The 13,863-nt window shown below is 42.3% G+C and overlaps 1 protein-coding gene across 1 annotated transcript in view; it reads right to left on the bottom strand.

Moving 5' to 3' along the window:
* The window catches only part of DCC (deleted in colorectal carcinoma), a 1,585,944-nt gene extending 1,573,118 nt beyond the window's left edge, over window positions 1-12,826 (bottom strand). Inside the window, exon 1 of the mRNA XM_006837499.1 lies at window positions 12,736-12,826. Within this exon, the coding sequence (XP_006837562.1) occupies window positions 12,736-12,826 (91 nt within the window). The remainder of the gene's footprint in view (window positions 1-12,735) is intronic.
* Window positions 12,827-13,863: the final 1,037 nt, after the last annotated feature.

The raw sequence follows: 13,863 nt of genomic DNA, 5'->3' as shown, positions 1-13,863 counted from the left end.
AACCCTACAGGGTCGCTATGAGTTGGAACTGACTAGATGACACTTCATAACAACAACAACAACAACATACATTTGCCAAGCAAGCACTAGCTCTCCAGTATTTGTTCTGAGTGGATTCAAGAATCAATGGGTTTATAGGAGATGGATGTTAACAAGTTAATGGGGAAAGTTGGTTTAGTAGTACTATCTACTGATGGAGTGTTAACTTTGGCTTCGGAAGCCAGCAAAAGTATGTATAAATCATGTTTTTGTTGTTAGGTGCCATCGCGTCGGTACTGACTCATAGTAACCTTATGCACAGCAGAATGAAACACTGCCTGATCCTGGGCCAACCTCACTACTATTGCCACACTTGAGTCCATCGATGCTGCCACTTGGCCTATCCATCTCGATGGGGGTCTTCCTCTTTTTCTCTGACCTCCATCTTACCAAACATGATATCCTTCTCCAGAGACTAGTCCCTCCTGACAATATGTCCAAAGTATGAGAGATGAAGTTTGACCATCCTGGCCTCCAAGGAGCACTCTGGCTGCACTCCTTCCAAAACAGATATATTTGTTCTTTTGGCAGCCCATGGTACTTTACGTATTCTCCTCCAACACCATAACTCAAAGGCATCAATTCTTCTACAGTCTTCCTTAGTCACTGTCCAGCTTTCGCATGCATCTGAGGTTATTGAAAATACCATGGCTTGGGTCAGGCACATCTTAGTCCTCATACTGTGATGTATTTCCACATTGCTCCTGGAGTCTGTTCATCTCATTTTATTCACAATTCTCCAAACTCAACAACAATGCAGTTAAGGAGTGGTTTAGCATGGTCACCTTCCTGTGAACCTGTAGAACATTCTCTTTAGAAAGATTATCTTGGAACCCTGGTTGGTACAAATGGTTAAACACCAATTACTAGCCCAAAGCTTGGCAGGGTGAATCCACTCTGCACCTGAGAAGTAAGAACTGGTGATCTGCTTCTGAAATGTCAGAGCAGGAAGAGTCTGTGGAGCTTCTTCTATTCTGCATACATGGGGTCACCATGGACCAGAGTCAACTCTAAGGCAATTAGCCTGGTTTTTGTGGGGGTTTTGTTTTTTTCTTTAAGGACTATCCCAGCATAAATGTTTCCCCTACTAAGGTAAAGGGAGTCTTGGCATAGCGCTGTAGGATAAGCACTGGACTACTAGATGCAAGGTGGAGGTTCAAACCCACCAACCGCTCCTCAGAATCCTTATACAGGGTCAATGTGAGACAGAACTGACTCTACAGCATTTAACAAGTAAGAGAATGCTAATAATGACTCGCCTTTATGAACACCTTAAGTGTCAGGCACTGAAAGAGATATTTTATACATACACATTGACTATAGGGGTCACAACAGCTGCTGTAATGATTTAATCTCCAGTTGAGAGTTGGGAAGCAGAGGTTGATTTTGTTTCCATTGAAGTTACCCAGTGCTGTCAAGTCAGTTACAGCCGATAGTGATCTTATGGGACAGATTAGAACTGCCCCCCAGGGTCTCCAGGGTTGTAAATGTTTACAGGAGCAGATTGTCACAGCAGCTGAAAGTGGCTGTTGTGTTCACAATGAATGGCCACCCCTTTGGTTAAAAGCCAAGCACTTAACACACCAAGCCTCCAAGGCTCTTTAATGGCTGTTCAGTGCCAAGTGTCCTGCCTCAAATTGATGAGCACTTCTATCTCACTTGTCTCTAAACTCCCCTCCCCCCTCAACACAGTGGCTGCCATACAATAACTAAGGATGGGAAGCATCATGAAGTCTGGATAGGAAGTATCATAAAGTCAAGCAAGAAACTGATCAGCCAGGCAAAGCTTTGATATCCTCATTCCTATCTATAAACCATAATAACCAACCTAGTTGTCATCGAACCTGTCCCAACTCAAGGCCACCCATGTGTGTCAGCGTATAACTGTGCTCCACAGAGTTTTCAGTGAATGATTTTAGGGAAGTAAATCAGCAAGCCTTTCTTTCAAGGTACTTCAGGCTGAACCTGAATTACCAATCTTTCAGTTAGCAGAAAGCACAGTCACACTTTGTGTCACTCAGGGGTGCCATATTCTTAGCCACAACTTGGTTTAAACATGATTGACAACTGTCTGCATATCCTTACTTTGTTGTTGTTGTTGTTGTTAATTAAATCAATCTCTGAATACACAGATGAGTGAATTGGCCTTGTAAACCCATCTGACTGATATTAATATATTATAATATAATGTATAAACATTGTAGTTGATTTCCCGCCCCCAGAATCTATACTACTTTGTGTATCTTTTTAAATGGCTACTTTGTTCCACCTTGTTTCTATTTGGCTACCAGTGTGCCTGGCTCCTTCATTAGATGTTAAGCCCCTGGAACGTAGAAGCATCTAAACTTTCCATTCATCTCCCTGGAAACCCACTGTAAATGCTCAATCCGTATATTCTTGAATCAAGTTCTTGATCCCATTTTGCTTTCAGAATGTCTTGATGATTGTGTCAAGCATTAATAACCTAACTGAGATCACAAGATGTGAAAGCAACGAAATGTGTAGCTACAATTGTCAAATAAGTCAAAGGCTATGGTAAATCTATGGCTTAAAATATATGGCTTGGGAGAACTGGTTTAGAAGAGTCCATTAAATGTGGGTCCCTTGATTACCAGAAAGATGGAAACAAACAAGAGGGAGTTCAGGTAGGGAAATTCAATATGATTAAGCTTCTGGAGAGGTGTGAAGGAAGATTAAATGAACTACATATTCATAGTGTGATTAAGTAAAGACTATGGGGGGAGGCAAGAATGATTTATGGCTAGAATTATCTACCAGCTTCAGCACAGAAGAGGCAGAGCTTTGCTGAGATGGGAAAGAGAAACAAGGAGCCAGATGACAGGAGCGATGGGAAGAACATTTAGAAAAGGATTTTCTGAGATGAATTGCAAAAAAAAACCAAATTAACAGCAAGAACTGATATGCTGCTGAAAAGTCTCCAAAGGGAAATGGTGAACAAAACATCCCTGGGGATGTCTCGAACCAGAGAAAGAAAATAACTAGAAATTGTCCTGTGGGGAAGAGCTCTGCCCAGACATTAGACATGAAAGGGAGAGCTTTGCAGATTTCCTCTCTAATTTATATTCTTCTGGGATCCCATGAGGCTGAGCAAAGATGTGGGGAACAATGGGTTGAGGACTCCTGCAAAGGAGGTTTGCTTAGCTGTTTCAGCCTTGACTCGTATCTCTAATGAGTCAGGACAGAAGGCAACAAGCTACAGAAGCCACTGCTAGTATTTCCGATGCTTTATTTTACCTAAGGGCCTTCATTCACTTGTCCCATGGGAAGAGGTGAAACAATGATGAACCTAAACAAAAATCAGGAGTGTGTATGTGTGCATGTGTAAGCAAAGGTGTTTGCTTGAAATCCGCAAGCCACATATGCCATATTTGAAACAGCAATTCTGGGCCTAAGTATTTTCCCAGACTGGGAAAATTCTCAAGTGCAAATGGTCAGATTTAAATTTTCATCCCAGACATGGTATCTATCAGTATAACACTATGTCCAGTTATCTTTTGCTTCGGGCATATTTAGGTGATTCATAATATGCCTCCAATTACCCCTGATGCCCCATTATCCTGCTTCCTATAACATACTTGCCACTGCTACAGAGACATAATAGGACATAGACAAGGCAGGGGTTACGCTAGGTAATCAATACTCTTCTGACAGTGGCTTAGGGTCTCTTTTCTAGCTCAAAATAATTGTACTTTTTGGAAAGGTGCTTAAACAAGCCTAGGCTAAAGTAAACACAGTGCAGTTCAGGGGCCAGCGTTCTAAAAGTTACATTCTTAAGAACATAAATGCCTAAAAGGAAAAGAGTGTTCAGTAGGAGACAAAGAACCATAGAATGTCTCGCTAAAATCATAAATGGCTAATAAATTTATGGGGGTGGGGGGTGCTCAACCTTATTAGCAGTCAGGGAAATGCAAATTAAAACCACAATGAGACCCTAATCCACATGCACCAGATTAGGGCTAATTAAACAGATGGTAATATCAAGAGTTAGTAGAAACATGGGGCAATGGAAATTCTCAGACACTCTGGGAGGGAGTTTCCATAGATGCAACAGTTTTGGAATAACCTGTCAATATCTCCTAGCAGTGACAATACCTTCTCTATGAGTCAGAAATTCCATTCTGAGATGTGTACCCTGGACACATTGCAAACTTGAACTGAGTGATGGATGAATGAATGTTCACAGAAGCATTGTTGGTAATAGCAAGGAGCTGTTGTTGTTGTTAATGCCATCAAGTCTGCTCCAACCCATAGCAACCCTATATAGGATTTCTGAGGAGCAGCTGGTGGGTTTGGACCACTGGTCTTTCTGTTGAAACTGACCTTGCAGTCAGGTACTTATCCTACTGCGCCATAGAGCTGAGTTTCCAAAAATCCATAAAGTATAGATTGAATAAGGTATAGTTCATTAATATCATGGAATATTATACAGCAGAGAATGTGACTGAAATGCACATAAAGGAACCTCACCTACTTAGTGTTTAGCCAAAAAAATGTGAATCCTAGAAGAAAAAATATACAATATTGATGCTATCAAAGTTGGATGCATGGAACATTTGACAATAAGCTAAAGATGTATACATATGTGGCAAAACTGCAAAGAAAGTCAAAAAACTGGTTAACAAAAAAGCCAGAGGATTTTTATTGAATGCATGGGTATTTGTTTCATTAATCTTAGCAGTAGTATTACTATCATCAGCACTGTTATTATTAATTTTACCAAACTCTCTGATATGAATAATACAGAGTACAAATTAAATAAGTTATATAATGTCAAAAATTGGAAGTAGAAGAAAATCGTTTCTAATCTGTCACCCTCATTTAACATGGGAAATATGTTCGACAAAGAATAAAAGACATTCAGATTAAATCCGATTTCAGAAATGCTGTCAACCCATACCTTGACACCAATGGACTTGTTTTCCTCTTGAGAAGGACTCAGCTCCTGACTTTAGAATTTCTCCTCTTACTTTAGACCCAACTGTAACACAATTTAGTCCCTTATTTCTTAGTAAGTGAAAAATTGGAAAGAGAAAGACTACTTTTGAGAAAGTCTTACAGCAGGGAAGAGAATCAGTTGGACATATGAAAGGAGGCAAAATTAGATATAAAATTACTGTATCTAAAATAGTCATAAAATTCCTATTTTAAAAATGGAACAGACCATAGTTACGTGATAAAGAAATAAACAGCCCTGTATAATGTAAAATCTTCAAAACTTGCCCTCCTCCCCATCCCCCACCCCCCACGTAGAGTGTGTCACGTGGGTTAATACACTAAACTGCTACCCACAAGTCTGGCATTTCAGACTCACAAGCTGCTCCTTAGAAACCCTATACAGGGTTGCTATGAGTCAGAACCTTCTCAACAGCACTTAACAACAACATAATATTGTATAATATGATCATTGAGTCAGAGGCACACCTTGTTTTATTAAGAAGAGATTAATTTGTACTCCACATACTTCATTTAAAAGGCAGCTAAGAGAGTAGATAAAATATTTGTAAATCACTAGCACTCCTGGTGTGGCTCTATAGGATCAGCACTGGACTTTGGACCACAAATTTGGAAGTTCAAACCCACCAGCTGCTCCTCCGAAACCCTATAGAGAGTCACTGTGAGCTGGAATCCACTTGAAAGCACTTAACAACAATACCATAGAAAATTAACAAAATCTAAATATGTCAGTGCTTACCACAGAAACTTCTTCAGCTATTAAGAAAAAATCACTTGAGTTAGTGACATTTATATTAACGATTTAACTCCATACTTCTCATATAAAAATGTAAAAGTCGATAAAAGACAATTTTAGATAGTTCATAGCATTATTGTATTTATAAGCCCTCTTTTCAGGTCACAATACAGTAATGAGATGGTATTTTCATTTCGATCACATCATAAAGATTCCTTTACTTCAGTGAGCAGTTTTGTCCCAAATACTCTTGAGCAGATTTCTGCCCAGAAGCGAGCGAGCTTTATAGCATGAGCAAAGTACAAGAGAGAAAATTCCAGATTACAGTAAACGGCTCTGTGACATTATGTCATAATAACCACAAGTGGTATAAAGTGTTTTCCTCCCTGGAAACAGTAAACTGACGGAACAAGCAGGAAATCACAGATTTTGGATTTGTGGAATGATGCTTCGCCATACAAGTATTAAGAAAGAAGTAGATTATACTAGGCACTGATCTTACAGAATTTAGCAGCGAAGATCAACTTTCCCACTCAAAACATTCCACAGCAATCGACTTAAAAAAATATGCTCATTAAAATATGGAATGATTTATATTCTTGCCAGTTGAACTTTCCCCCATGAAATGAATGCTGTGAATGATGTGCTTCCAACAATATGTAAAATGCAAGATGTACTGGTATTACTACAAGCAAATTGTCATCAATAGAAAAAATAAGAGATATGCAGTCAGCAGCAGCAGTATGTATTTCTAAACTGTACCAGTGGACACAATTCAGGCCTTTCTAAATTACCCAGAAAAACACTTTTATTTAACAGTAGCATAAAGGGGCTTTGTTTTTTAACCCCAGGCTAAAATTTGTCAAGGAACTTTAGAACACTATAGTCATTTGGATCATCAGTCAGCCAATCTGTATTTCTGTGTGTCAGCACAGTGCTAAACTTGAGAGATATAAGAAAACAACACTCTAATGTGGGAAAAAGCAAAAGTGTGATCCAAATGGTGCTGCCATTTACCTGAGTGTTACAATTATGAAGTGAATAATTTGCACATTACTCTTGGCTATTACCCACATGGCTTAAGTTAACATACCATTTTATCTTGCAAAATTTTTTGTTGTTGGTCTACGGGTAAACAATCTGGATCTCAAATGCTTCTTTATTGACAAGTTTGGCATTTGCTTCACTTGAAGTCTTGGTTTGAATCAAACTAACTTAACCACAATGGGTCAGTGCCACACTAATCCAAAATTGCCTGTTGCCATGGAGTTGACGCCAACTCATAGAGAACCTAGAAGACAGGGTAGAACTGCCCAGTAGCATCCATAATCTTTATGTTGACTGCCACAACTTTCTCCCATGGACTAGTTGATGGATTCGAACTGCTGGCCTTCGGGTTAGTAGGCAAGCACTTAACCACTGTGCCACCACGGCTCCAGGGCCAAGCTACTGGTAATGTGAGGCAGCTTCAGAAAGTTTGTGGAAAAGTAGAATTAAATGATCATTGAATTTCTCCACACATTTTTTTATGCCATCCATATAATACCATTAGGAAATGCTTTGATCTCAAAAAAGCAGCAAGTTTGAAGAAAATTAAAGTCTTATTATTCCAACTGGCTAACCCCCTTATGGAGTCCTGGTGTGGCACTGTGGGTTAATGCGCCAGACTGCAAACCTGTTTGAACTGCAAGGTCGGCGGTTTAAGCTCACCAGCTGCTTCTTGGAAACCCTATACAGGGTCACTATGGGTCGGAATCAACTTGAAGGCACTTAACAATAACAACAACAACCCCCTTATGAACAGAATAGCATGTGTAGGTTGGCAAGATCTACGGTCCTCCAGTGTTCACTTCTGTCTCTGCTAAATGCTTGTGAGCTCTAAAAGATGAATAATGTTGACTAGGCACCTTGGAGTTGCAGTCTTCGATGGAGTCAATCAACTAAGTTGCACACCACTTCATTGTCTTTAGAGCACAGCATACCTCTCCACTAAAAGGAGCACTCAAAACATTTTAAAAAGTTTATTTTCAAGGTAAATTCCCATGACTTTACAAAGTGTGATACAGCATGCTAAACACAGTGCCTATGGATCAGAGTCTGGGTTTCATGATGAGAAAGGCTTTCCTGGCCTGTACCAGGGGAGGCAGATTTAATACTGTACAGCTTAGACCTGAGAGCTGTGTGTGAGTTTGTAGGCACAGGCCAAGAAGACACTGCAGAACAATTCACCAGGCTTTGTGTTGCTGTTCAATTCAGAGTTTTTCAATCCTGAGTTGATGAGATTCCAGGCTACAATTCATTAAGGTAGAACTGTTGTGACAATTGATGAAACTCTTAAATCTTGCTCTGGAGCATCATAATGAAGAAATGAGGTTGGGGAAAACAAAGACTTCTCATTTATGCTTTATGAATTGTAAATTCACCTAGTATTTACCACTCCACTTTAGGGATTACAGTATTTTTCCAGAACTAAGTGACTTTTTCTCTTTATTTAATTAATCAAATAATCCTCGGTGGAGTTACATCATTATCCTTTTCACTCAGGCAAAGCTAAGGCTTTCAGAAATTTACATGTACAGTTCATCTAAGAGATTATCATCTGAGGTAGAGTAATCCACTAAAAATCTATCATGTGATACTCAAAATGGTTGCACAATTTGAAGAATGTAATCAATGTAACTGATTTATATGTATAGAAATTGCTTTAAAGAAAGAAAGAAAAATCTCATTTGAGTGGGAAACTACATAACAAATTCCAAAACAAGACAATGGATTTCTTATGCCTGGTGGCAAGTTTCAAATGTCAATACAAGCCATATTTATAGAAACTGGGGAGAGATATTCATGTAAAAGAGAAGTTCTCATAGTGTAATCATAATGATTTCCTCAGGAGTCAGTATGTAATTAGTACTATCCTGATTCAACCAAAAGCCATCAGTTTGGGGCAAGTAGCATGGAGGATGGAAAATCCAAGCCTTGCTTATTTCCTGAGTGTGGATCAGGGCACTTCCATCCAGCACCCAGTCTGTGCTCCAGCCAGAAGCTCTTTCCATTAAGTCTGTCTGTGTGTGTTTGAATTTAAGAGAATTGCCAAGAAACAGCTACCTTATATTTTAATAAAGTGATCCTTTCTGGTAGAAGCATGAATAAGTGATTTAATATGCAAAGTTTCAGATGTCACATTCTCCAAAGAAATAGTAAAAAGAGTTGCTCTAAAATGTAATTTTAGGGCACAGTCTTCTATGGATAGAAATATTAATTGAGAAACTTTAAAATGGCTTTTATACATGGTGCACCATCTAAAGATACAAAATGTTTAGGAAAGGAAACTAAAGTTTCAGTCAAGTCTTGTGTCCATAGAATTGTGACCTTATGAAGGGATCCCACTCAGTGAAGCTGTAAACATTCCAGATGTTTCCACACACATACATCTGAAAAATGCCAGGGTACTAGAACCTTGAAATAGGAAATGGAAGTCAGAGAGGAAGCCACATTTCCTCTCACCAAAAAAAGATGGTTTGAAGTGAACTGGAGTGATGTGTTTTCTTTAGAAGATGCAGTATCATCTTGTCTTTCTCCAGTAACAGTAAAACTAGGTCTCCACCTCAAACCCATCTCTCCACGTCTCTTGCCCAGCTTGCTATAAGAGTCCCATTGACTTAGAGTCCCATTGCTCTAGCCAGCAAGGATTCCAGGAGAAACTTTCAGCAGGATTCCATTCAGGGACTTTGATAGGATTAAAGTTCTTCCTCCACAATGAAAACAATAAGGAAGTTTCCTGAGAGGTTAACTTGTCAGAGAATAAATGTAAATCCTACACACTGAGAAGTTATAAATCTCTCCCCAGAAAAAAAAATGGCTATCAGCAGCTCAAGCCAGCCCAGCTTTTAAGAGCATTAAAGCAAATGCACTAAGCCTAATATATTCACACATAACACATGTGGTGGCCGTTTCATATGCTTCATAACTCAGAGGGCAACTGCTGCTGTGTGTGAAATGGATACAGTGACAGGTCACCAGTGATTTATACTGCAGCACTCACAGAGGAGTGGACGGACAGCTTGGCTGTCCAGGCAGCCGCAGGTCTTGACATGCTCCACTCAACAGCAAACCCAGGGGAGTGGGGAGGCAGCAAGCTTCATTTCCTCATACCTGGAGTACACCAACTCTCACTGATTAATTTCAATAGAATGCAACCCAAACTTATCTGAAGAATTCATTAATATGCATGCCTCCTACTTCATTCCTGAACACTAATGATACAACCTAAAATGTTCATTTTACCAGAGATTCTGGAATTTTACTTGGTGCCTATGCATGTGACTCATGTCAACTATACCAGACTATGACCTGTTACAAAAACTAACGGAAAAGCCATTGTCCTGGCTCCCCAGAATCAAGTGCTCACCTCTGCTGGTACTGTCAAGGGATGCCCTTTGTTATGTTTTAACAATTTCTTACAAATCTACAGCAGCTTCAGACTTTATCTGAAGAGTGGGGAAGGACCCGGTGCTATAGTGTTAGACTCCATAATCCTTTGTTACCAATCAACAAAGTCTTCTAAAACACTCTGATGAATGGGAATCTCACCCACAGTAAACTAGACACTTGGCCTTATTAAGAGCACCTCCTACTGGTATAGCAAAGTCTGCTTTCTTCATCATCGGTTCCCTGCCAGGTTTTAAAGAGGGGCAATCACTCCTAAAAGGAGAAACTCAGATGAGCAAAGATCACAGTGATTAAGTTAGCAATCTCTTAAAAGTGCACAGTCCACTTTTCTGGGACCTGGGAAAGTTGCACCACTATTTATTTGCAGCTAACAAGCATGGATTTACAAGTGCAGAGAACTTTAAGGATTTAGATCCACCAGAAGCCTACCCACAGGCATAAGAGCAGACTTCAAAAAAGTTCGTGGAAAAATGAGACTGAAAGATAATGCAACGTTTCCACGAACTTTTTGAAGCCCCCTCGTTTGTGTATTTTTGTCCACCTTTTGCAGACGGGTCTCTCCTGCTGGAGAGGAAATTAAAATAAAGAAGCAATAAAATCTTTCTCACTCTCTCGACAAACAAGCTTAATGAGTGCGAAGGGGGTATTTCATTTAGATATTAATAAAACATATCAATCCTTTTCCATTCTTCTCCACTCACCCTGCGCCAAAAAACAAAGTCATTTGGGAAATGGCTTAAAATATCTTCATGCTATTGATAAAACATCATTGTCCATTTTTGCACATCATGCCTAACGCAGTAATTTCAGTCAACGTGGTTCACACCATCAATGCCTTAACCTGGAAGGTTTTCCACCAAGAGAGGGGCGCCCATCATAACTTCCCCTCTCTGCTCCAGGGATGGTCTCCCCAACTGCAGAAAGATAGCAATTCAGTCTTCCATGAGGAAGGAGCGTCTTCCTCATCTCAGAATCCTTCATCTGATGGCCACGAAGAGGAAATTTTTAAAAGACACCCCGCCCGCCCACCTTCCAAGGCAGTAATTGCCGAGGACAAAGCTCCAAGAGAGAGGAGCCCTGGGAGGAGGGGGCCGGCCCAAGAGGAGGGAGGGAGGCAGCGCTGGCAGCTAGGCGCGCGGTTGCGGATACGTGCGCACTGCACACGCGCGTGGGCACACACACAAACACGCACACTTTCCTCTCCCCCTCTAGCTAACATTCCAAACGACTGTGAGGAGTCAGGTCTGAGTCGACGCACAGATTTCTCTCGCGGGTGGCAGCACCAGGCGTGGGGGAGCCTGGAGCTGATTTAAAAGCGTTTGTCTATCTGAATCCCTCCAGCCTGGAGGAGTCGCCCGGTCCGCTAGCCTAGACCTTGCGGTACTTAGCGCCATCAGCAAACCAGCTCTCGGCTCCTGGAAGCCGGGGCCTGGCCGCAATTTACATTGTCAATTTCCAAGCAGCGGTTGGGGCGCACAGACTCCACTCTGATCCTTTTTTTTTTTTTGGTATTTGGATGAAGGTCTATTCCTAGGGGATTTGAATGCTTTACCTGCCACGCTTCCCTCCTTCTCAGGCAGGCCTACTCTCTCTTCCTCAGTGAGGGTCTGTACTGGTAATGAAGCTCAGGAAAACGAGTGCTTATTACAGGATGCATTTCGGTCTTTTTAATGCTTTGGCCGTAGGAGCCCCAGTTCCGTATCCGGAGACTGCAGCAGCCCTCAGCATCTCTTACTTCCCTCTTTCTCTTAATCTAGCCCGATCCAATCCTCAAGCAGTTTTGCCATTTTTAATTAGAAACTGAGCTTGCCAAGCACCATGGCCAGGGGCTGAATGCCCCGAATATCAATCATTTGGAGTTGAGAGGTGTCCTGGAGATATTTGGAGGTATTTGCGAACTGCGTTCACCATGAAAATAAAATAGATGGGAATGTGCCTTCCTCATCCTGGCAACTCCGCACCTCTTCTTGCACGGAGGTCCCCTCCTCCGAAGTAGCAAAACACATTAGCTGTCCCTTTTCAGAGTCTCAATCAGCAAATCCAAAAATCCAAACCGCCAGGCATTTATTTTCACATATAAAAGACTCAGCTCCGAATCTCCGTTCCGCACAGACTTCCTCAAAGCCACTTTGGTGTCCTGCCGGCTGCCCCTGTCGCCCCAATCCCCACCAACACCAGTCAGTTTCTGAGGCTTTCAGGATCCAACCCAGTTCCTCTCAACGACATCCCTGTCACCTGCCTTATCCCCAGCCTGCCAGTTTTTCAAACCATCGCAAGTATTTGCAAAATCAAGAAGCACCAAATTAAAAAAGAGCGAAGGGGCGCCACACTCCCCCACCACCAACATCCTCCACCTCCAGGGGGAAAAAAAGTGTTCGGTCTTTTATCATCCGTGAAAAATTGAGGTGCAGAGCGAGTGCCAAATATCTTGCTCTTTCTTCCCCAATTTTCTGACTCGCCAAATGCAATGAGAAGACACAGGGAAATGGGATAAGAGAAGAGGGAATACGATGAGAAGAAAAGAAAGAATCTCTTACCGGTGACTTGAAGATGCGCGCTGAACAGGGAAGCCCCGAAGAGTACAAAAGCCAGCTTGGGTACCCAAACATATCCAAGACGATTCTCCATATTTCAGCCAACACCTTCGGGGCCAGGGGTCCTGGGCCGCGGCGGCGCTCACACACATGCACACACCCGCGCCGAGCCCCTTCGCCTTCCTCTTCCTCCTCCTCCTCCACCTCTTTCTCCACCTCCCCCTGCGCCTCTTCTGCCTTCGAAGCCTTGTTCCTCGTCCACTGCCAGAATCAGCAGCAAAAACAGACAGCAAAAAGTTCCATTCGGTCCAAGAGATTTCGAGCCGCGGTAAAACCTTAGAAAACTAACTCAAGAAAATGAAGAGAGCAAGAGGAGGGACGCCAGCTCTTGGCGGGGCGTGCAAGTCATTAATAAACAGAACATCCAGGGGGGACCAAGAGAGGCCGGCTGGCAATCCTGTGGCTGGGCTGAGCATTCAAAGGTTGAGGATGGTGCTGGGTAAAGTTGAAGAGGAAAATCCACGCGAGAGCTGGCGATGCTGTTGATTTTCCTCCGGGAGCCGAGGCGGCCGCAGGAGGAGAAGCTGGGGGCTCAGGGGCAGCGCGCTCTCACTTGTTACTGGGGTGTCCGCCAGCGGTGTGTGAGCCGGGAGTTGGAGCCATACTATCCATTGATCCGGAGAAGTGGAGGGCTGGAAAGGAAAATGTGGAGACCGGAGGGAAACGAACTGGATCAGGCAAAGATTCCACGGCAAGGGGGGTGGGGGGAGAGAGACGATGGCGAAGGGAAAAAAGAGCGGACGGAGGAGGCTCCCGGCAGCTGCATTCGCCTGGTCTCCATCTCAATGAGCAGGGATGCCCTCTGTGGGCAGAGCGTGGGAAGTCACTTTTCTCAATGGAACTGGCGAATCTGTGCGCGTCTGGGGGGTTTTGCAGCTAGCATGTTTAATGCTCACCTTCGGGAAATTATTTTTATTTGATTTCAAAACCGAGGTGGCTGTTTAAACTGAGTCTAATGGCCCTGGCATTTTCAGCCTTTTTTGCCCTCAGGGTTATTTAGAAGAGGGAAGGTCCTCTGGAAAGAATGACCTAGTCCAACTCCTTTCTAGGACAAGTTGGAAACGGAGGATC

The sequence above is a fragment of the Chrysochloris asiatica genome, unplaced genomic scaffold, assembly GCF_000296735.1.
Source record: "Chrysochloris asiatica unplaced genomic scaffold, ChrAsi1.0 scaffold00021, whole genome shotgun sequence".
NCBI lineage: Eukaryota > Metazoa > Chordata > Mammalia > Afrosoricida > Chrysochloridae > Chrysochloris > Chrysochloris asiatica.
This window is presented reverse-complemented; position numbering and strand designations above follow the sequence as displayed.